The sequence below is a fragment of the Leucopleurus acutus genome, assembly GCF_964270905.1.
Source record: "Leucopleurus acutus genome assembly, chromosome: 1".
NCBI classification, from domain to species: domain Eukaryota; kingdom Metazoa; phylum Chordata; class Mammalia; order Artiodactyla; family Delphinidae; genus Leucopleurus; species Leucopleurus acutus.
In genome coordinates, this window is record NC_139142.1 from 86242440 (window position 1) to 86266031 (window position 23592).

At 44.6% G+C, this 23592-nt stretch overlaps 5 protein-coding genes across 5 annotated transcripts in view; 3 read left to right on the top strand and 2 right to left on the bottom strand.

Moving 5' to 3' along the window:
- Window positions 1-121: 121 nt before the first annotated feature.
- On the top strand, window positions 122-1721 carry SERF2 (small EDRK-rich factor 2). The gene is made up of 3 exons (XM_082833574.1): window positions 122-193; window positions 791-899; window positions 1518-1721. Exons 1-3 carry the CDS (start codon window positions 187-189, stop codon window positions 1579-1581), a joined length of 180 nt encoding a protein of 59 aa, XP_082689700.1. The 5' UTR covers window positions 122-186; the 3' UTR covers window positions 1582-1721.
- An 889-nt stretch (window positions 1722-2610) lies between these two features.
- Window positions 2611-7317, bottom strand: SERINC4 (serine incorporator 4; the record flags this gene model as incomplete). Its single annotated transcript, XM_082850323.1, is given in 17 exon segments — window positions 2611-2948; window positions 2952-3027; window positions 3222-3375; window positions 3514-3678; window positions 4006-4067; window positions 4465-4566; window positions 4568-4589; window positions 4690-4729; window positions 4733-4785; window positions 4970-5181; window positions 5438-5531; window positions 5661-5740; window positions 6213-6391; window positions 6567-6580; window positions 6583-6691; window positions 6695-6742; window positions 7216-7317. Coding segments are annotated over 17 exon segments (1602 nt in total). The 3' UTR covers window positions 2611-2858.
- A 557-nt stretch (window positions 7318-7874) lies between these two features.
- Window positions 7875-9209, top strand: HYPK (huntingtin interacting protein K). The gene is made up of 4 exons (XM_082839465.1): window positions 7875-8095; window positions 8434-8489; window positions 8841-8892; window positions 9044-9209. Exons 1-4 carry the CDS (start codon window positions 7934-7936, stop codon window positions 9137-9139), a joined length of 366 nt encoding a protein of 121 aa, XP_082695591.1. The 5' UTR covers window positions 7875-7933; the 3' UTR covers window positions 9140-9209.
- Window positions 9210-10963: 1754 nt separating this feature from the next.
- On the bottom strand, window positions 10964-23580 carry MFAP1 (microfibril associated protein 1). The gene is made up of 9 exons (XM_082846269.1): window positions 23384-23580; window positions 19437-19656; window positions 18159-18288; window positions 17459-17646; window positions 16829-16937; window positions 16566-16726; window positions 14750-14909; window positions 11874-11963; window positions 10964-11777 (listed from the first exon to the last, which is right to left on the bottom strand). Exons 1-9 carry the CDS (start codon window positions 23460-23462, stop codon window positions 11595-11597), a joined length of 1320 nt encoding a protein of 439 aa, XP_082702395.1. The 5' UTR covers window positions 23463-23580; the 3' UTR covers window positions 10964-11594.
- WDR76 (WD repeat domain 76) overlaps window positions 23461-23592 on the top strand; it is a gene marked incomplete at its 5' end in the record, with an annotated part of 64198 nt that continues 64066 nt past the window's right edge. Inside the window, one exon of the mRNA XM_082850331.1 lies at window positions 23461-23478. Coding sequence (XP_082706457.1) covers window positions 23461-23478 — 18 coding nt within the window. The remainder of the gene's footprint in view (window positions 23479-23592) is intronic.

Here is a 23592-nt window from a genome sequence, read left to right on the forward strand (position 1 = left end):
GCCCGAGCTCCAGCGTGGCTCGCGGCCTCCACGTGTTTCTTCCTGTCCAATGGGAATCGGCTCCCGGGCGCGAAGGGGCGGGGAGGAAAAGACAACTTCGTTACGCTTCGAGAAAGGGGCGGGGCCTGCAACGTCGTACTGAACGAGGGGACGCAACGGAGGCAGGCCGGAGCTGCTGCCGTCGCCATGACCCGTGAGCACTGAGACCCCCTCCTCTTGCCCTTTTCTCCTTTTCCATCCTAAACATGACTGCCGAACCTCGGCATTGACCTCGTTTTGGCTTCCCCAACGAGACCTTTTTCTGGGAGCGCTGTTTAGCGACCCTCACACTTGGAGCCCGGAAGTCGACCCTTTGCCCACCGAGACACTTCTTGAGAACCTCCCCACCTCGTCAGGCAAAGGCCCTCCCCGACGCTCTGCGGTGTGGGGAGAAGCCCTGCGCCCCTGTGATAGACCCAGATCCCCCCATTCCAGATCCCTGCCCCTCCCCCACAGAGACCCAGACCGTCTACACATACCGCCACCCCCTGTCTGGGCCCCCATGCTGCCCCGAAATTCGAAGCACGCTTCTAGCAGGCTCCTCAGGACCGTCCTCCGTCCACTCCCCACTTTGACCTGCCCTGTGGCAGCTACCCCCTCCGTCCAATCTGCAGCCTAGGCCCCGAAAAAGGCCGGTGTCGGCGCCCCGGGAATGAAGTGTTGGACCGTACGAGTGTCCGGTGAGGGGAGAGGGTCGCCGGTGTGTGGCCAGAAAGGCCCTCTTGTCTCACCTTTTATCTTCTTTCTCTAGGCGGTAACCAGCGCGAGCTCGCCCGCCAGAAGAATATGAAAAAGCAGAGCGACTCGGTTAAGGGAAAGCGCCGAGATGACGGGCTTTCTGCTGCTGCCCGCAAGCAGAGGTAGCCCCAGGGAGGGGCGGGGAGGGGTGGGGTGAGACCTGGGTTTAGGCCAAGGGTTGTACCTGGAAAGAGTTAGCTCAGAGCTTACATCTGGACTAGTCATGAGGGGCAGAGTGCATTGTTTCCTCTAGGGTTTTATTCCTCTCACCCTTTAAATTGTTAGGTCACAGCCTTATAGGAAGGGACTGGGGCGGGTGCTGCCCTCGGTCTGATTTCTGAGTGCCCCCGGGTCTGACCTTAAGGGCAAGGGCAGGGAGCTTCACATTTCAAACGCAGTGGTGGTTATGACAGCCCAGTACTTTTGGCCCTCCTTGCTGTTCATTTGTCCTCCCTTCTCCCAGCCTTCTCACTGGTGTTGCTGGGTGTGGTACTCAGTACAGAATAGCCTTGGGCCTGTGTGGCCAGACTTCTGACCCCTCGGGCAATAGCCAGATAGAGACTGATTGCTTTTTGAGCCTCAGCTCTCTTCCTCTTGTTCTCCTAGGGTGGGAATACAGCAGCCACATGCTGAATTTTGTCCCATCCACTTCCATCTTATCCTTTGTGCCCTTCATCCCCCTGCATCTTGTCCCTTTTGCCCTCTGGTACCTCCCAGTGCCCCATCATCTCTACCCCCAGGGACTCGGAGATCATGCAGCAGAAGCAGAAAAAGGCAAACGAGAAGAAGGAGGAACCCAAGTAGCTTTGTGGCTTCGTGTCCAACCCTCTTGCCCTTCGCCTGTGTGCCTGGAGCCAGTCCTACCACGCTCGCGTTTTCTCCTGTAGTGCTCACAGGTCCCAGCACCGATGGCATTCCCTTTGCCCTGAGTCTGCAGCGAGTCCCTTTTGTGCTTCCTTCCCCTCAGGTAGCCTCTCTCCCCCTGGGCCACTCCTGGGGGTGAGGGGGTTACCCCTTCCCAGTGTTTTTTATTCCTGTGGGGCTCACCCCAAAGTATTAAAAGTAGCTTTGTAATTCCTTGAGCGCCTGGTTTGACTGGGGATTTGGGGGGATGGGGATGGAGGAATGGCTGCCCTTTCCCACCAAGAGGGGAGAGAACTTCAGACTCTAAAAGGATGTGGATATGTAGACTAAGTGAAACATCACAGGAAAAAATTCTTTTTTGTACTGCAACAAACAGGTATTCTGGGTATGTGGTAGAGAAATCCTCTAAGAGCCTTAGGGACTTCTTTTCTGTGATTTTTTTTGTCCCCCACTCAGACCCTGAACATCATCCTACGGATGGAGTTGAGGTCCTAAGAAGGAAGGCTGCAAGACCTAAATTTATGCCCCTCTTCCTCATTCTTCCTCAGTTTTGCCTGCTTGGAAGTTGGCCCAGATCCTGCTGCTCACTGACTTCCCATGGTTAGCTGCTCTCAAGTGTTCACATTCTCTTCTGTTCTGTCATTCCTTATGTGAGGGTGGTTTTTGTCGTCCCATTTCCTTTGACCTCAACATCAGGATTAAAACCTAGGGTAGTCTCTGTGCTCCTTTCTTCCTGTGTCCTGGTTTGTTCTAGGGTTCTGGGCTTCTTAAATCCCTGTACCCAGGGCTGAATTCCTTATTTTCCTTTTTATCTCCAAGGGCAGAGCCAAGTAAGTCTTCAGTCCCTGTTGGTCTTTCCCTGCCCCCATCTCCACCATGAGAGCCAGGAAGGAGCTGGTGCCGCACTGTCTGCTGGTTCCTGAGCTGCTGACTTGGGAGTCAGGCTCTTGAGCTGGGGTGAAGACGTAACGGTAGCTCCAGCGTGTCAGATACTCTGCCCAGGGCATTAGGGTGTGTATGGCCACTTTTTTCAAGTCAGACATACTACTGATTTTAGCCTAAAGGGAGGTGACTACCCATTATGTCCTTGAGGTATTTGTTGGGCTGGACAGCTCCTGTGAGTCAAGACTAGGGGTACAATTTGAAGGGAACCCCAGTTTGTTAAAAGTACCTAGACTGGATATTTGTTATCTGGCAATACTGATGCCATGACAGTGTCACCTGAAGATAAGAGGAGGCTGGGGGTCCTGGGTTGGGGACCAACAGAATGGTGCCAGTAGCAGCCCCAGATAGAGGAGTACACGGGCCTAGCATGAGGCAACCTTGACCCAGAAGGTAGTCCAGCTGCCCGTGGTGAAAGTCTTTTCCAGTTCTGCTCCCTCATAGCTGTGGAACTAAAGTGTCTGGTTAGAGAATCTGGAGGGCCATGACTTTTAGATCTGTCCTACCACCCCACCGAAGAGTATGGTATATGGTAGACCCATGTGTGTGTCCTCAGAACTTGGGACTGGCCTTGAATTGCTCTTTCCCTGAAACAACTAGGTTTTCAGAAGAGTGTCCCAGGCCCGTCTCCATCCTACCTGAACCAGTTGGTGAGGGTAACCATGACATAGAGTGATGCAAGGAAGAAGACAAAGTGGAAGGCAGAATAGCTATAGGAAAGCTGCTGGGCTTGCACTGGAGGAGCTGGAGCAGTCTCTTGGTTAGCTGGCCTGGCAGCCCCACCTGTTTGCCCTGGAGAGAGGAAAGGACTGCTGGCAGCAGTGCTGCTGAAACACCTCTTCCCTCCTTCCCCATCTTTTGTGAAGGCACTTGAGGGCTCTTTGGCACTCTGCAGAAATCTACACTTATGGATCCTCACTTGACACTCACCTTCCTCTGGCTGCACTGTTTCAGGGCAGCAGAAACAGAGTGAGGGCTTTTGTAAAACAAAAGGCAGCATGTTTTGGAATGACTTTAGAAAGAATGTCTGGGTAACAGTATAGGAAACTCCTCTTCTTTGAAAAGATTGGTGTGGTGTAAAAAGTGGAGGCACACCTGGGTTCAAATTCTAGCTTCAGTATATAACTGGCTATGGGAACTTTGGTAAGATGTTTAACCTTCTGTGCCTCAATTTCTCCATTTGTAAAATGGAGCAAATACCTACCTCACAGGGTTGTTGTGAGGATTAAATTAAATGAGATTATGTATGTAAAGTATCTAGCACAGTGCCTAGCACATTGTGGGTACTCAATAAAAGGTAATAGCAGCTAGAATCTGAGCATTCTGGGTAGAGGTTGATAGGATGTGTGTGTGTCTGTGACTATGTGTGAGGGGGGAGGGGTATTGGGGATATTGTGCTCTCCATCCTCACCTGGACCTCACAGCTGTAAACCTTGACAGTCCACAAGGGCCCAAATACCTCAGCAAGGTAGGAAGCCTCATTGCTGAGAAGGAAGAGATGGTTCTCAAGCTGGTCCAGTCAGATAGCAGGATTGCCTGAGGGCATTTACTGCTAGCTGGTTGGTCCATATTAGTAACTCTCAGGAGGGTACTGTGCTCCTGGAGCCCTTTTCCGCCAAAGATTTAGAAATCTTTTCATGTGAGGGCCTTGAAGTCTTTATATATTTAAAAATTCTCAAGTCATTTCCCCTACCCCCTTCATCTCATACAGATCATCTGACAAGTGCTATTCTTAGAAGTTGTTTTTGTTCATGGGGAGCTTTCCTCTTATCTTGCTCTAAAGTTTAAATAAACCGTGGTCCCAGACAGTCTCCTGACCATCGTTCCCTGTCCTGAGCATCCTCCCTTCTCTCACGCCTTTCCCTTGACACCTTTATGCACCAGGCAGAAAGCACACAAGCATACATGATGCCAGCACTCAACACTGCCAGAGAAGTATCTGGTGTTTGGGGTTCCATTTTACTCAGGCCAGGCAGGCACAGAGTGATTCTGTCCTTGAAGGATTACTGAGAAGGGGCAACAGAAGAGAAAGGTGGTAAGAACAAATAGGTATTTGGCAGGAGCAAAAAAGGTTTTAGCATGGGGAAATCCATGTCCTGTCCTTACCACTCTCTGGAGGATGGCTGGATAGCGCAGAGAATGTCAGCTACATGATATAGCAGCTGTTGACAGAGGCTTGTAGAAGGCCAGAGTGGAGCTGCTCTGGGGAGAATGTGAATCCTTGCTTTAGCCTACAGGGTAGTAATTTCCTTTACTTCTACCCTCACTTGTACTTCTGTCCCCCCACCCTTTGGGGGAAGCAGAGAATTGACTGAGGTAGGGAGGCTAATGAAATTGCTGTACCAAAGGTCCCCCAAATCTGGAATGTTGCAAGGCATGTATCCACTGAGGCGGATGCAGGGAGCGATGGAGAGGAAGGAGAGGAGACCACAGCAACAAACATGCAGACTAAGCAGCATCTTGTTGAGCAGGCAGCCATCTGGGTGTGTGTAGTAGTGGAACAGGAGCACAGCTGCTAAACCTGCCATGCTGTAGAATCCTAGGGTGGTCAGCAGCACAGCTAGGAACCAGCGGCAGTCTTGGGCTGCACCTGTTTGCCTAGGGGTGGGAGGTGGGCAATGGCTTGGTGCTCCAACTCTTCTTTTTACCCATTATCAACTATTTCCCCTCTTCCAAAAGACTGGTGAGACTTACCCATCCCACCTGGCCCACAGTCATTTCACATTCCTGAGTTTTTCGATACTGCTTAGTGGTAAGCTCTGGGACCATCAACCTGTCATGTCCTTTGCCCCACCCAACTGGGTCTAGTAATGTCAGACTTCCCAGGAAGCCTTTAGGGTTATGTCCTCCTTACCAGTTCTTGTTCCAGGAACGGGCAAAGGCTGTAAAAAGCACCAACTGCAGCAGGATGAATGTGAAGCCTCTACAGATGCCAATGTAATGCCAGGCTGCAAGTGAGGCACCAGTGGGGGAAATGTAGCTGATCATATCATTACTCCTCGTCCTCTTCCTACCCTCTTTTTTTCTTAGAAAATATTTTAGCTTACTTCCGCTGATCAGGATGAGATGGAAGGTACCTGGGAAGAGATGCTCATCAGGCATGCAGAAGGCAACAGCACAGAGACCTAGCAGGAACAGCAGCTTGAGGAGCCAGAAGCTGGTTAAGAGGGAAAGAGAAAACCAGACTCAGAAGAAAAGGCAAAGGAGAGTGAACAGTGCCAGTGGAGGAAGGCAAAGGAGAAAGCCAGAACTATAGGAAGGGAGAGAAGAGACAACTAAGTATAGGAAGGGAGGAACCAGTCCCATGTGAGAGGGGCTGGAGATGGGCCCATCACAGCCCATTCCAAATTCTGACTTTCAGATACCTAAATAAAAACATCCAGACAATGTTTTAGAGTTGACAAAAGATTTGCATATAGTAACCCCACTGTTATCTCCATTTCAGAAACTAGAATGTCAAAGAGGATAAGTGTGTGGCTTGTTGTCACACAGCAAGTATAGTGGAAGCAGGGACTTAAACCTGTTTTCTGTCTTTTTACAGTGCTATTACTTCATCTTGGAATTTCCTTTACTCAGCTTATTTCTACTTCCCTCCTCATCCCCTCCCCACCCAAAGAATACACACACACCTCTTATGCAGCTGTGCTCTCAGGCTGGTGGGGGAGTGGAGGTCGACCAACGGCACAGCCTGCAGCAGGCGAAAGGTGGCAGTTCCTGTACATACTCGGTATACAACCCCAGAGCCGCTGAGCACTGGGCAGTGAGAGTGGCCAAACAGATGGGCACACAGCCCTGAGGGCATCTGGATCTGGAGGGAAGGTACATGTGAGAAATGCCTGGGCAAGTCATCATGCATAGAGAAGTACCTTCTTCTTATGGGTATGTCCACTCATTTGTCCCCTTCCCCCAACCTGAATCTCTTGTTTATCTCAGGGTTTCTCCTTTTATCCTGTCCTGCTGCACCCCAACCTCCTCCCACTTACCCCATGTGCCTTGCCCAGACTCTTTGCACTACCATCCTTGACAGCAGGAGGCAGCAGACTGCTGAGGTCCCCACATGGAGGAGGATGTAGAACAGGCGGCTACAAGGAGACTCCGTGAGAGGGGGTCACCTAGAATGGCAGCAGCAGGTACAGGGAGCAGGCCCACAGCAGAGCACCTGAGGGGAGAGCAGATGCAGGGCAGCAAGGTGCAGATTTGCTGAGGAAAGGCTTACATTAATGTACATGTGAGGTTAACCCAAGAGGCTGAATTCCAAAATTTCCCCCTCCCTTCTCTTCTCTTTCACTCAGGAATTCTCAGACTGTCTGGTTCCAAGCTATTTAGGATTGCCTTCCACTGACATCAAGTAGAGCTTTCATCATAAGAGCTTAACTGCAGGCTTGAGCAGAACTTTCTAAAAGCCTAAGTCACATCTGGCCTCTAATCTTTCCCAGGATCTAAATATCCGGTACTGGGTACATGGGAGGAGAGATTTAATGATCAGTAGTCTTAGAGGCAAAGAAGCAGAAGGGCCTCACAAGTGAAAGGAAGGCCTATCATCTTTATCAGCTCCCATGGGTTTTCCTCCCCAGCTTCAGCCACCATTCCCTTCCATTTTTTCAGATAGCGCTTGCTCCAGTACCCTCTCACCTGATAGAAGGGAAGACTCACTGTGACACTGCTGACTCCACTGCGTTGCTGTGCCAGGCGGAGGGAGGTGCTGGAGCTTGTGACCGCCTTTGCACCCACCATCCTTATCCCAGGGATTAGGCCCAGGTCCACCAGATGGAAGGAAGATGAGAAAGTAGTAGCTTTCTTTTGTCCTCAGCCCATTGGACTCCTGCTGTGCCGGGGCTGGTCACCCAGTTTCAGACAGAATGGGGAGGGACATCAGGAAAAGAACACCGACCTTCAGGATGTGGTAAATGCAAATGTCCCTGTGAAACTACTTTCTCCCCAGGGTCCTTGGGCCACTCAGTCTGTTCTCCCCAGATTAGGGAGTAGTTTGCATATCTGGCTTGTAGATTAGCATTCTTAATTGGTTTAGGATTAGACGTCATCCATCTTGAACAGAATTCCTTGGGGTGTGTGGGCTGGACCTAGGTGAAGAGAAGGGAAGGATAGGAAGGCCTGGAGTGGTGACGGGTTAGGTCTGGGACACGGCCTGGCAGAAAGCAACACTAGAAGCCCGAAAGTAAGTCTGAAAGGCGTACTGGTTTCCTCGCTGAAGTTCTAGAACCAGAGCACCAAAGAAGGTGTGGCCCACGGCCGGTCCCGCCTCCTCCTCTCCCGGCGGAAGTTGCGAGGCAGTTACCGGAAGTCTTCCTGAGGCGGGGCCGGGCCTCTGGCGCGGCGTGGTGGGATCGACATGGCGACAGAGGGGGACGTGGAGCTAGAGTTGGAGACTGAGACCAGCGGCCCGGAGCGGCCTCCAGAGAAGCCACGGAAACATGACAGTGGGGCGGCGGACCTGGAGCGAGTCACCGACTATGCTGAAGAGAAGGAGATCCAGAGTTCCAATCTGGAGACGGTGAGGTTGGCCGGGAGCCTGTCTGGGAGGGATGAGAGCAGAAGGGGCTTGGGAGGCTGAAACTGGAAGCCCAGCTCCAGGATGGGTCTCCATCTCCATGGTGGGAGGAGGCAAGAAGGAAACTGAACCGTCGTTGGAGCCCGCCGCTTGCGAAAAGGAACTTGATGGAGATTGGGTTTAAAATGGGTCTCAGGTGCACAGAGTTGAATTAAACGTAGGTCCCGGTTCCTGGTACGCTCGTCATCGTGAATACACACCTCACCCGCTTGTTACTGGTATTTTAGATTATTAGGAATTGTGGGTAAGCAGAGCAGTAACTAGATCTTTCTTTCCTGTAGGCCATGTCCGTGATTGGGGATAGACGGTCCCGGGAGCAGAAAGCCAAACAGGAGCGGTAAGTCGTTTTACCTACGGGCCCCTCTCATTCCCCCAGACAAAAAAAGCCATCGTTAGGCCTTTGTACCTTGTACTGTTCTTCAACTGTATCACCCATTTCTGCAGATCTAAGATTTACAACTTTACTCTTGTTGGTGGAAGGAAAGGCCTCCTGGCAACACCTGCTGCCTGCTGTAAATATTCCAAGGGATGGGATGGGACGTTAGGTGAGAGGGTGGGAGTCGTTTTGTATTTTCAGTCAACAGTGTTTATCAAGAGTCATTTATTTGTAAGGCACAGCTGGAAAAATCCTTTCTGGGAGTTTATGATGGAGGTAAAGAATGAGGACTAAGTACATGAATATTTGCAGGGAGAAGGAACTGGCCAAAGTCACTATCAAGAAGGAAGATCTGGAGCTGATAGTGAGTAGTAATGTCTAACTAGTGTATGGTTGGGGGCGATTTCTTTGTCAAATTTGGGTTGTTTCCCCAAACAAGTAGAGTCCTCATGTTTTGCTGGCACATTAATGCCCGGGAGGAGACTTAGGTAAAATCATTGATCCTTTTCCTGCAGATGACAGAGATGGAGATCTCGCGAGCAGCAGCAGAACGGAGCTTGAGGGAACACATGGGCAACGTGGTAGAGGCTCTTATTGCCCTAACCAACTGATTTGTGTTTTCTCAGACCTACCCACTGCATTAACTTATTTCAATAAAGATGTCGTTTTTTTTTTTTTTCCAAGTTGCAGTTTTATCATTTTGGATCAAGTGCAATGTATATCATATTGTATTTTATTGTGGGAAATTTACATGTTGGAGTATAACCCTTAATGAACCTATGTGAAGGATCAGTGTAGAAGAGTGCCTCATGTTCAGATGCAGATGCTATGTGGCAGATCAGGCTCATTCATATGACTAGTTCTCAACAGCATTCAACGTACACTTAGAGTCTCAGCAAAGTGTACTGTACTCCATGGCATGTGTTTCTAGGGTAGCTTATGAACAGCTGAAAGGCCAGTACATGCCTAGGAACCACTGTATATAGTTTTAAGTCACCAATCCAGTTCATAAGCCACTGTGAGTTAGAATTTAGGTACTGAGGTGGGAACATGGTAACTACAATAGAAGTTATCAAAGATTATGTCTTATATAGAATTTATGAAAGATTTTGATTTAATATTTTCTGAACCACAACACTTACACCTTGGATTCCATTTTCTAACCTGGAGAGAAAGCAATTTTACTTTAAAAGTTGATCAAATTTTTGATCACCAACTCACCCTTGCTGAGCTTGTTTCCTCAACTATAAAATGATACATAGATCTGATAGGTTGTTGTAAGAATTCATGAGCAGGTGAATGTAGCTCTCACTCTCATTTTGGCTCTAGGATAATTCTCAGATTGTATCTCCTTCTGGCACATACAAGTGACATATTCATCTCTGTTTATTACCTCACAGTAATTATTTGCACTCGTATTTTTATTCTAGGACATTTAAGGATTTATGAGTGATTCTTCTAGTGGGGCATTTAAAGATTGTGAAAAGACCTTGTCTGTCTCATTTTCTAAAATGAGATATTTATTTTTGGCTGAGTTGGGTCTTCGTTGCTGCACGTGGGCTTTCCCTAGTTGTGGTGAGCGGGGGCTACTCTTGGTTGCAATGCACGGGGTTCTCATTGCAGGGGCTTCTCTTGTGGAGCACGGGCTCTACGTGCATGGGCTTCAGTAGTTGCAGCATGTGGACTCAGTAGCTGTGGCTCTCGGGCTCTAGAGCGCAGGCTCAGTAGTTGTGGCACACGGGCTTAGTTGCTCCGCAGCATGTGGGATCATCCTGGACCAGGACTCGAATCCGTGTCCCCTGCATTGGCAGGCGGATTCTTTTTTTTTTTTGCGGTACGCAGGCCTCTCACTGTTGTGGCCTCTCCCTTTGTGGAGCACAGGCTCCGGACGCACAGGCTCAGCGGCCATGGCTCACGGGCCCAGCCGCTCCGTGGCATGTGGGATCTTCCCAGACTGGGACACGAACCCGTGTCCCCTGCATCAGCAGGCGGACTCTCAACCACTGTGCCACCAGGGAGGCCCTGCAGGCGGATTCTTAACCACTGTGCCACCAGGGAAGTCCCCCCTCTTCTCATTTTTTAATGCAATTTAGAGATAGTCTTCCCACTGGTTAAATGTCATTTCTTATAACCCCTGGGACTCCTAATGCTCTGCCACATGCACGGTGGTCATGTGGTAAATATTAAATGGAAAAAATTAAATTTAACTCTGCCAGTGACGTCTAACATGTTGTCGCTACATTGCAACTCAGAGCACTATGCCCTCGATATATGAGCTGGGCAAGAAGATACCAGTATGCTATATGGATTCCTCATTTCATGTGTCCTGTTTTGTTCTATATACAGCTACAGTTTAGACAGCAAGGACAACCACGTACACATTTGCTCATGGAATAAATCTAGGTGCCACTTACAATACAGCCTGTCTAGCATCTGTGCTGGTTTCTGAGATCAAAGGAGATGATTAAAATGTGAAACATAATTTGCCTGATAATTCCTTGCTGTCTTTTATTTTAGTTAATAGGTAGATACTTGTCAGCCTGCACATTTTATTTCTGGTATGCTAAAAAACCTCTTGGTGTATGATTCTTTTATTTCTTGACACACATACACACACATAAATGGATCAAAAAGTAATGTTCATCTAGAAAAATTTACCCCAAAAATGCAAAACAGGTTTCAATGAGCTTAGATTTCCTGTACAGTAGAAGTAATATTGTCCGCTTACATGCCCATCCATTTTTCTAACCCAAGCTAAGGGCTGGAAAAAGAAACCTGGAACAGTCCCAAGTGAATATGGGAAGCCAGAGCAATAATGAAGTTGAAGATTTCTCAGAAATAGTCCTAAGTGGGGAGCCTCTAATCCTACCTGGACAGTGCTTTTCTGCAGGTTTCTCAGCATGAGTCCAAACCTCACAAAGCACCTCAAAGACTAGGTTTGCCCAGTGTCACAAGTATGGCAGTAGGCTCAGCAGGCTGGATACAGGGGCCATGTAAATAGTAGTAAAAACAATCAAGGACCAGATGCTGAGATTTCCCCTTGTGTCCCATAGTTGGAAGAATAAGTTAAGTAGTTTTCCGCTTCTTGGCAGATGGCCGCTCAAATACATCTCGTACCCCAGCTGCCTTTTGTTTAAAGAACTTTGTGTTCTGGGCACTCTCTTGGCCCCATGCTGAGTCAAAGGAGGTGGTGTCTTGATCCACGAGGTGGGTGTACTTGGTACGACCAGAGCGTCCAAAGTTCTTGACCTGTTAGGACAGATGATGAGTTATACCACCAGACATATCATGTCACAGCCCTCAATACGTTACTTTTCTCTCTCATGTCATTAAGGTACCCCATACCTGCATGACTTTGGGAAGAATGGTTTTGTTGAAATGATCCTCCAGGGTAGGTGCGCTGAAATCTCTCTTGTATACTTCTTCATCCTCATCCTGTAGAAAAGAGTCTTATCAATCTTGTGGTTTTATTTCTCATATATTCAAACTACATTGTTTTTTAGGGATCATTTTTTAAAACCATTTAACTTTATTATTTTAATTAATTTTTTTTGGCCATGCTGTGCTGCATGCGGGATCTTAGTTCCCTGACCAGGGATCGAACCCATGCCCCCTGCAGTGGAAGCGCAGAGTCGTAACCACTGGACCACCAGGGAAGTCCCTCAAACTACAAATTTTTTAAATTTTACAACAAGGGATAAAAAGAAAGCAGAGGGTATTGAACCTATTGAACCAAGAGCTTACATCTAGTTGAGGAGATGATAATCTTTTTTTCCCTTGTGTTGTCTTTTTCCTTCCTAAGTATAGACATTTCCTGAAGGTTGGCTGTATTCTTCTCTGCACTCAACATGTTCATTCACTCACATGATTTCAACTTCATACAGGCCTCTCAAATCTCCAATCCTGATTCTTCTACTGCCCAATACACATCTTAGCTTGGGTATTCTGGGATTTCAAACTCACATCTAAAGTGAAAACTGTATCCCTAACCTTTCCAAATCAGCCTCTTCCTGACTTAACTTCTGTTAATAGGACCAACATTCTCTCAATTACCTAGATTCTCATTACCTGGGTTATTATAGTTTTTCCCTGCAATCAATCTTACACATTTCATGGGATTAATGTTTCTAGAACACAACTCTCATTATACCTCTGTCCTGCTCAAAAACCTTCAATGGTTCTCTACTTTATTAAATAAGCACAGTTCCTCTGTGTACTAGTCAAGGCCAAATGCTGTGTAGCCTTAATCTACTCCTTTGCCTTTACAGATGATACTTTTTGCCTCCATTTCTTGTTCCTTTACATGGAATGTCTTCCTACCCCCCTGAATGTCAGGAAGTCTATACATCTTAATTTTTTTAAAAAAAGATTTATTTATTTATTTGGCTGCACTGGGTCTTAGTTGCGGCACGTGGGATCTTCCTTGCAGCGTGTGGGATCCTTAGTTGCGGCATGCAGGATCTTTTTTTTCTTTTAGTTGCAGCATGCGGGATCTAGTTCCCTGACCAGGGGTCAAACCTGAGCCCCCTGCATTGGGAGCGTGGAGCCTTAGCCACTGGACCACCAGAGAAGTTCCAGGAAGTCTATATATCTTAAATGTCACCTCCTTGATGTTACCCTTTTCAATCTTCTACCACATATAACACCTCTCTCTTCAGAAGTCCCTTAGTACTTTCACTGTTCCTTATGTTACAGTAGATATTTGCCTTAGCTCTATTATTAGATTGTAAGCCTTCTGAGGGCAAGGATTATATAACCTGTAGCTGTGCTTAACAGTAGTACCCTTCATACAGTAAATGCTCAAAAGGTTTACTTAATGAACTGTATAAAATAACTATAGAGAATAGTTTCAAATCAACATATAAGTAAGACTATAATGTTATGATACAGATCATAAACATATGTGCTGAAAGAATTAAAATAGTACCATTTTAGTTAAGGAAAGTTTCATGGAAGAGCTGAGTCCTTTAACCAAACATACTTTTGGAGTAATCTTTTTCCCTTCAGCTATAGAAAGGCCAATTTAAAGGTAGGACAATTAAACAGTTTTCATGAAACCAACTTTTCTCCTTGTTAGAGTCTGAGAGTCCCTCATTTAATCTCAGAAGCCATTTCAACTTCACTCTCCTTGTCCAGATGAGAAGAGTTGATATTTGAGTATGTGCACCAAAAGACTCACATAAACCTCTCCTTATGTGTCACAGTCAGCAATGCACTGCTTCCTTAAGGAGCTTGATTATTAAAGCTGCTGAAATGCTTAAGCAATGATATTTTATGACTTTGAAGCAGTATAAGAAGTAATTCATAATCTCCACTGACTCATATCTTGAAAACCACATGGGCTGGAAAACTACATAATAAGCAAACATTTCCTGCTGAGCAGATAGACTGAAACCGATTATGGAGGGAGAGGAGTAAGGAATCCTCCAGTGAAGTTTTAAAATTTTTCTACAGTGAAAGGCAGGAATTAGCTGCAGTAGGGATATTTAAGGTTTGCTATACAGCATTTGAAAAAGCTAGTCTAGTTTTTGATAAAAACTTCTTTAACATCAGGAAATAGTTTGACAAACCACATGCTATTAGAGTAATAAATGTAACCAATTCTCCCATTCCCTTTCCTGCTATCTCTCTATTAAGGAATTATCACTAGTGCTAACCCAAATAATTTGGAAGAAGTCCTTTTCACTTTATACAGGGTTAACAGACTGATATTTTGACTTTGGTTTTTATATGAAGAAAAAAGATGATGGCATTACACATAATGGTTAGATAATTAACAATTTTTTTGGTTAGACTTAGTCACTTTCTGTCAGCTCAGAATGAAGTAAATTAAACTTACGCCACCCAAAATGAGTTAATGTAAAGCTCTTTGCAGAGCCTGGTTTTCTCATAACCAAAATTTCTCACTCAGCTATGGATAATGATATCTAAGTGATTTGGGGAACCCAAACAGTCTAGTATCTATATAGATCACTATTTCAGTTCCTCAATTCTTCTATTACATCATTTCCTCCTTCTGAGAGCTGGGGCCAAAAGAGAACAGTTGCTGCTACATCTAAAATCCTGTTGCCAATGCTTTCCTCTATTTGGTGCTGTATTCTTCAGAGGCAAAAAGCAAATGAGAAAGCTGACCACTGGCAAGTGGAAGTAACATCCCAGGACCAGGGAAATGGGGAGTTATTCCTACTGCTCCATTTTCCCATTCTCTTTTCACTTCTTACCATGAAGAAGGCACCCCGGTGATAATACTTCTGTAAGAACTTATATTTGCCCTTAACAGCTTTGTTGGTAATGACTTTGCCATTTGCCCGAAGCTCAGCTCGCCTCTCTTCCTCAGTCAGGTTTCGCATGCGTTCAATTTCTGCTTTCTCCTTTTCAAGCCTGTCCAGAGAACAAAACTATTTATTAGTATCATTTTAGCTTCAGAAAGACCCAGTTATCTGAATATGACACAGTCCCAGCTCCTTTCAACCATCATTCATCTTCATCAATTCTAGTTATTACCTGTTAGGAATCAAGATCGGGAGCTCAATAAATAAGAGGGTGACATAGTCTTCATTATGCTTGCAAGACCAGGTTTTGCAAACTTTTGAAAGTTGATTCTAGCCTTTCTGAGGTTTAGACATACTACCACTGCTTGATTTTATAACATTACTAATTTCCCTTCCCTAAAAAGCCTTCTTAGTTAAAAAAAATCAAGAATTTAAAATGACTCTGGGGGCTTCCCTGGTGGCGCAGTGGTTAAGAATCTGCCTGCCAATGCAGGGAACACGGGCTCGAGCCCTGGTCCGGGAAGATACCATATGCCGCGGAGCAGCTAAGCTCGTGTGCCACAACTACTGAGCCTGCGCTCTAGAGCCCGTGTGCCACAACTACTGAAGTCTGGGTGCCTAGAACCCGTGCTCTGCAACAAAAAAAGCCATTGCAATGAGAAGCCCATGCACCGCAACAAAGAGTAGCCCCCGCTTGCCACCAACTAGAGAAAGCCCATGTGCAGCAACGAAAACCCAACACAGCCAAAAATAAATAAATAAATAAATTTATATGTTAAAAAACAAATAACTCTGTATAAGAGTTTACTGGTATTTCTTTAGTAATGTGCTTATATGTCACAAACCAAGAATCACCCTCATTAATTAAACTGCGTGACTTTAACCCTTTTTTTGGGGTGGAGAGTCATAGATCCCTTTTCTTCAAAAAGTGCAAATAAACATAATTTTTCATACAATGTTAAAGGGTACATGGACTCCTTGACGCCCAGGATAAAAACCTTAGAAACTGCAGGCTGAGGACAGAGTCTTCTATTGAGGATTATAATCTGGGATTACCCTCTCTCATTCCTATCAATTTTTAGGAATGGGTGATGCAGCTCAGAAATGATTCTGCTCTAACACAGTGATTGTGGTAGATTATTTAAATGCCACAAATTCTTCCCCTCACAGTATGCATGTCCCTTTGCAGAAATGATATGTGAGCTTCAAAAGACCTTGCCAGCTTCCAACTTTGCCCTCTTAGAATGCTGCCCTGAGACCATTATGTAAGGAAACTAGTCTAGCCTACTCAAGAAGTGAGGCATCGTAACTGACAGAGCCAACTACCAGACACATGAGTGAAGCCCAGTCAATCTTCCAGCTGGACGCAACTGCGTAAGAGAACCCAGGTGAAATTAGCAGAGGAACTGCATAGCCAACCTCCAAAATTATGAGAAATAATTGTTTCAAGTCACTTACTTTTGGGTTGGGTTGTTATGCAACAACAGATAACTGATTACAGTGAGTAACTTGTGTGTGTCTACTAGGAAACTACTAAAGGGAGTATCAGCTGGCACTCTATTGTGGAGAAACATGGACAAAATGCGTTTCTTTTTCCTGATTTTATTGTAAAAGCCACATTCCAATGTATGGGGAACCCACCCAGTTGCAGGAACCCTAAAGGAAGCTAGAATGGAACTCATAGTAGGTGTGGATCCTCAGAGCTACCCTACTAGGAACCTGTCCCACCAGTGGTATTTAACTCTAGGCCCATCCTATTACTCACGCTTCTCGATCTTCTCTGTCCCTCTTGATTCTCTTTAGCTCCCGAACTTTCCACGCCTCATATTCCTCCTCATCATTTTCATCGTCAGTATTGAGTGCATCCAGTGCAGCCAGGGACCGCTTGTTCTCCTCCAGCTCTTTCTTGGTCTCTTCTTCTACAATCTGGATAGGGAGAACAGTTCAACTGTTGGACTTCCTTATTCTCCTCAGACAGACCTAAGCACACAACTCCTTGCATTCAATCCTCACAGCTACCTCCAGTACCTTGAGTGTGTACTTGCGCCTCTCTTCAGCCATGCGTTTGGCCTCCTGTTCCAGCTCCTTCTGTTTCAATGCTTCAGCCTCACGTTCCTGAACCGTTACCCGGTCCTTCCTGCGGCACAGAGGTCCTGTTAATTACCCAAAGCCCTTAGAGTGGAGGTCTCTGTTCCCCTAAATTAAGTCCCATCCAAACCAGACAAAGCCCAACAATCTCTGGCTCTATTATTTGCAAAGAGCCCAAAATGGGAGTCATTCTTGGTTTTCAGAGCATCAAAATTCCATCATCTTTGAGAATTGCCTGAATAGCAAGAAATCTGCTGGACTCTAGGATTTCTAGCCATTAGGAAAGGAATAGGAATTTGCTCTTCAAGCTTGATTTTGTGTTTAAAAGAATATAACACCTTGGCAGGTATGTTTTCTTTAAGTGGAAAAGAAGATGTGAAAACAAACTCAGTCTCCCTGCTAACAAGATATTCCTTAGCAAATACCCTGCCGAGTTGGGGCACTGGGCAGAAGACTTTTCCTTGGTGCTTACATTTCAGAAGAGCAGGAGAGGGAAAAGAGGCTTCCATCTTCAGACCTGGAAAGCAGTAATTATTTCCAGGATTCAGGCCTGGTTTGTGAGATACTTACTTCCGAATGAAAACTGGCTTAAGGCGAGGCTCCATCTCATCTTCACTGTCTGTGTACTCTTCATATTCAGACTCTGATTCTGACTCCTCCCCAGAACGTCCCTCATCTTCCACCTCCATGACTTCCAGCTCTTCATTTTTTCTCTCCTGCGCTCGTTGACGCATCATGCCACGGCGCCGTTCTATTTCCTGTCAAGTTACATGTCCAAGCCAGTCAGCTAATTGGCCTGTGCTCTGAGATGTCTTTTTATTTTAACCTCATCAAGCTCAACAAATTCCGATATGAGTAAATGCAACTTAGTACCATTCTATTTCTTTTTTTTTTAACATCTTTATTACAGTATAATTGATTTACAATGATGTGTTAGTTTCTGCTTTATAACAAAGTGAATTAGTTATACATAATGTCCCCATATCTCTTCCCTCTTGCATCTCCCTCCCTCCCACCATCCCTATCCCACCCCTCTAGGTGGTCACAAAGCACCGAGCTGATCTCCCTGTGCTACGCGGCTGCTTCCCACTAGCTATCTATTTTATGTTTAGTACCATTCTATTTCAATCCTATCCCCAATAAGCAGGGAACACTGGATCAGACTTCTGCCAAAAGCAGATATCTTGCGCCTTTAAGGCCTCATCAAAGGAGCACAAGCCCTAACTTTTTCTTGTATCCAGAAAGAACTTCCCACTTTCCGAAATTATACCTCATCATCAATCTCTTCCTCTTCTTCTTCACTGCTATCTTCTCGTTCCATGCGCCAAGCATCTCCTTCCACTTCGGAGTCACTTTCTCCAACCACTTCAGGTTCCACTATTTTCCGATGTCGGGCCAATCTGAAAGACAGTGTCCAAGTGTAACACCAACCTCACAAAAACGAAGAGGCATCAACCACATTTCCTTAGTCACAGAGCACCTGGACATTATGTTTGCTTTTATTAGTACTGAAGTCTTGAGATGAGGAAACTGAGGGGCAGATTAAAGAAACTAACTCAAACTGTTAGAACAAATAGTCAAGTTGGACCCAAAACATTACATGTATGCTGACGCACCCTGGAGCACTGCAACAAACGTAGATGGGTGCACTGGGATATATTTTAAAGCTCAAGGTAGTTCACAATTTCAACAGTAGATCACACTATGTTTCCTTTCAATGATATATCTTAGTAAAACTGGGATTTTTGGGCTGCTGTGATAAAAAGCAAGTACTGCATGAAGTCAATATGCAACAGGAAATGAGTGACAGTGCCAATGTGACTCTAAGGTTTGAGAAGTTGTCAGTGCCCAAGAGACACGCAAACCCCAGTAGTAAGTAACTGTGGTTATGTAAAAACGAAATAAAAATGTTTTTTCTTTTATACATATTATATTTTTCAAGTGGCTAAGTTGCTAGGACATAAATATTTATTAAATCATTTGGATCTAACTACTTAATAAAATAAACAGAATTGTTTGGGCCCAGGGCTCTGTGAAAAAACTCCTTTAGACAATGTGAACTGTGAAAATTTGGGGCCTCTGGCCTCTTCTGTAAGGTAATGTCTCAGTCAATACACAATACACAAAACCCCTCATTGCGAGGCTCCCTTTTCGACATCAGTCCTTTTTTCCTACTTCATCAGTGTCATTTCTCCTCACTGGCCTTTAGAATAAATGCATGGATAAAATCAAATTTCTCAAATTTTATAAAACATCTTTGTGCTAAAAAGACTCCTCAACAAACCAACCAACGGTCTGTGTTTTCCATCACCTTAATGAGTTATTTTCCTAACCCCACTGTGCCTGTTTGCTCACTTGTAAAAATAGGGATAACAGTACCTACCTCATAAGGTTATTATGTGGATTACAAGAATTAGTAAATGTAATATACCTGGAACAGTGCCTGGCACATAGTAAGTACTATTCAAGTATTAGCTATTACTGCTGTTGTTCCTATTAATTAACCTGTAGGGGTTCAGGTCCAGGGAAACATAACCCTAGTCATTACCTCTCCTCCACATCTTCACTAATACGGTTCTGCAAACGCCGTAGCCGAGGGTCGCTAGATGAATCCTCCTCCTGTTCCTCAGGCTCTGCTTCTTGTTCTTTGGCTTTCTTAATGAACTGAAACTCTTCATCCTCCTCATCTGAGGACTCCATAGGGGCATAGTCTGGCCTCTTTCCCGACACATAACGTTTTACCTTCACTTTTTCCATCGAAATCTCACCTAGGTGAGAAAAATAACTTATGTTTCAGTAGCCTCTTTCCCAATGTCCTTCAACCCTTGGCCTTTCCAGGTAGAGCCCTGTATTCCTGGCAAACCAGAGTCCAAGCAGGAGAAGAAGAGAGCCATTACCCAACCATCTATTCATCTAATGCTGTTTTCCTACAAAGGCCAAGTCATGCGAAGGCATTCTTGTGAACACCAACACTAATGATAATGAGGCTTAGCTTGGGTACAATGAAGTGGAGGAAGGCGGGCAGTGAAACAATAGAAAAAGTCCCCCCAAATAGGGAGACTACCTCCAACACAAATTCATGCTATTCCACCTCAACTATGTGCTTAAGCGAATTATTTGTAATAGTGCCCAGCACACAGTAAGGATGACTTAAGTGGGAATATAAAATTAAAATACTGTTCATTCTTTTAGTTTGAGACTTTTCCGTGGCAGCTTTTATAAATTACCATATAACGCAATCTTCTGATCTTTATTTCTACCTTCTTTTCTTTTAGCTTATGTGCTATCAAACCTGCAAGAGTAGATTATCTGTCTTTTACAAATACCAACAATTCCAGTGAACAGAAAATCAGTGAAAACTAACCAACATATTTTATAAGAAGAATATAACCCTGATAACCAAACTGTACAATTCAAGGGAAAATTTTAGGTGGATTTCACTTATGAACATATACAAAAATACTAAATAACATAATAGCAAATGTATTCAGGCAATATAAAAACTAACCAAAAAACCCCTCTAAGCTATAGTGACATAACAGGATTTAGCCCAGGACTGCAAGCATGGCTTAACCTTAGAAAATTAACAGGGAAAAAAGTAATGTACTATTTAAAGTTTATATATTTATGGGACTTCCCTGGTGGTCCAGTGGTAAAGAATCCACCTTCCAATGCAGGGGACGCGGGTTCAATCCCTGATTGGGGAACTGAGATCCCACATGCCACAGGGCAACTAAGCCCACACACCACAACTACTGAGCTCGCGTGCCTCAACGAGAGAGCCCACATTTCGCAACTAAGACCCGACGCAGCCAAAAAAATAAATAAAATTTAAAAATTAAAAAAATAAATATTAAAAAAAGAATGAGAGGGCTTCCCTGGTGGCGCAGTGGTTGAGAGTCCGCCTGCCGATGCAGGGGACATGGGTTCGTGCCCCGGTCTGGGATGATCCCACATGCTGCAGAGCGGCTGGGCCCATGAGCCATGGCCACTGAGCCTGCGCGTCCGGAGCCTGTGCTCCGCAATGGAAGAGGCCACAACAGTGAGAGGCCCGCGTACCGGAAAAAGAAACCAAACAATGAGAAATCACAACAAAATAAAAAAAATAAAGTTTATACATTTAAAGTGACATAATCTAACAACAGATACAGCAAACATTATATTTAATGATAAAACATTAGAGGCATTCCTTTAAAAAACAGTGGGCATCACTAGGTTGTCCCTATCATATCTTCTAATCAACGTTATATTATGGTTTTAATTAAAGCAATAAGAAAAGGAGATAAAAGGTAAGAACTGAAAAGGAAGAAACTGCCACAATTTACAGACTATATGATTACTTATGTAGAAAATACAAGATAACCAACAGATAAGCTAAAAAAAATTCAAGAAGAATGCTGGATAAACGTTAGATAAAAATAAATGTGCCTGTACATTGGCTACCTATAATTAGATAATACAGTTAAAAAATACTATTTACAATAGCAACTAATCTGTAAGATACTAAGGAATAAATCAACAAATGATGTAGGCCTTTAGGAGGAAAAATATATAATTGTATTTAAAGATATAAAAGATCAAAATAAACGGAGAAATATATCATGTTCAAGGATGAGAAGTTGGCAACTGTGCCCGAGTTGATCGATAAATGTGTGATCTATAATTTTAATGCAATTTCATTAAAAGCTGTTCTCAGGCGATTTTAAAATCATATGGAAGAACAGGAGGTCAAAAAGAGCCAAGACAATTGTGAAGAACAAGGTGAGGTAAAAGACTTTAATAGACACCTCAGCAAAGAAGATATAAAGATGGCAAATAAGCATGTGAAAAGATGTTCCACATTATATGTCAGGGAAATGCAAATTAAAAAAACAATGAGATACCACTACACACATATTAGGCTGGCTAAGATCCAGAGTTCTGACAATACCAAATGCTGGTGAGAATGTGGAGCAACAGGAACTCTAATTTACTGCTGGTGGGAACGCAAAATGGCACAACCACTTTGGAAGATAGTTTGATGGTTTCCTACAAAACTAAGCATACTCTTACCGTATGATTCAGCAATCATACTCCTTGGTATTTACCCAAAGGAGTTGAAAACTTATGTCCACACAAAAACCTGCACACGGATATTTACTGCAGCTTTGTTCATAACTGCAAAAACTTGTAAGCAACCAAGATGTCCTTTACTAGGTGAATGGGTAAATAGATCGTGGCACATCCAGATGATGGAATATTACTCAGCAATTAAAAAAAAAAAGAGCTATCAAGCCATGAAAAGATACGAAGTAACCTTAAATGCACAGTAAAAATACTGTGTGATACCATAATGATGGATAAATGTCCCTACGCATTTGTCCAAATCTACAGAATGTACAACACCAGAGTGAACCTTAATGTAAACTACCGACTTTGGGTGATAATGATGTGTCAATGTAGGTTCACCCTACCCTAGAGAAATTCTTACACAAGTGCACTAAAGAGACATGTTTAAGCACTGTTTGTAACAGGAGAAAAAGTAACAAAACAACACTGTCCCTCAGCAGGGAGCAAACTGTGGTTTAATTATATAATGGAACTCATAAATAGTTAAAATGAATGAATAAGATCTTCATGTATTCAAAGAATACTTCTCAAAAAACATGTTGAGTCAAAAAAAAAAGGCAGGTTGCACAAGAATAGGTACCGTATATTTTTTAAAAAAAGAATTGACATTAGTTTTCAAATACTTTACTGAAAAAACTCTAACTTTCAGTCTGACTTCCCAAACAGGTACAGTTTTCCTTCATCCATCTGCACCCATCCTTTAAAGATCAAGTTAAATACCCCAATCTGAAGAGATTATTCCTTCTCTGCCCTCCCTAAGCACTTCGTTTGTATCACCTATGTGACAGGTATTATAGGTGCAAAAGACCATACAGCTGCTTAGAATGTGCCTCTTTTTGCATGTCTCACATCTAGTAGACTATGAGTTCCTTACACCACTGTCTTACACCATTTTGTATTCAATTTAACAAATACAGGCACTGCGTTGGTTGAAGGGATAAAATGTTTAATAAGACAGAGTTCCTGCCTCAAGAGGTTATGAGCTTATGATGCAGTAGAGGGAAATGGACATGTAATTAACAACGACAAGAGTTATAGAAGCATCAAAAACAGACTATGGATAACAAAAGAGGGATTGTATCCCACACAACCCCTTGCAAACAGCAGGCATTCACTGTATTTATTAGTCTAACTTATTGGTGGAGGCCAAGGCAACAGGGTGCTTGCTGTAGGAGAGAGCACACAGGCTCTAGTAACAGGATGAGACGGAAGCAGCTTTTGTTTCCCCTAAGCAACGCGACTGGATGCGAGTTTGATAGGGAAAGTTGAAGAAATAGGGGGCAAGATCGTAAGGGTCGCTGGGGTTGAGGTGGTGGGCCCGGGGTAGGTTTGGAATATGCTGGGGAAAGAGGTAAGATCCGACTGGAAAGCCGCTCAGCACAGTACCTTTCTCATTGCGAACCGGGACGGCCCCAGCCGTAGACTGAATGGGCGGCTGTTTCATGAGTGAGCTTGGGACCGACATGTTGACGGCAGCGGCAGTGACTCCCCAAACTTGACCGATTCCAAACTGAACAGAACAGAACAACGTCAACGAACAGAAAAAACCTCTTCCACTAAGGCCACTGTACACTGCTGCGCCACTGATAGAGACA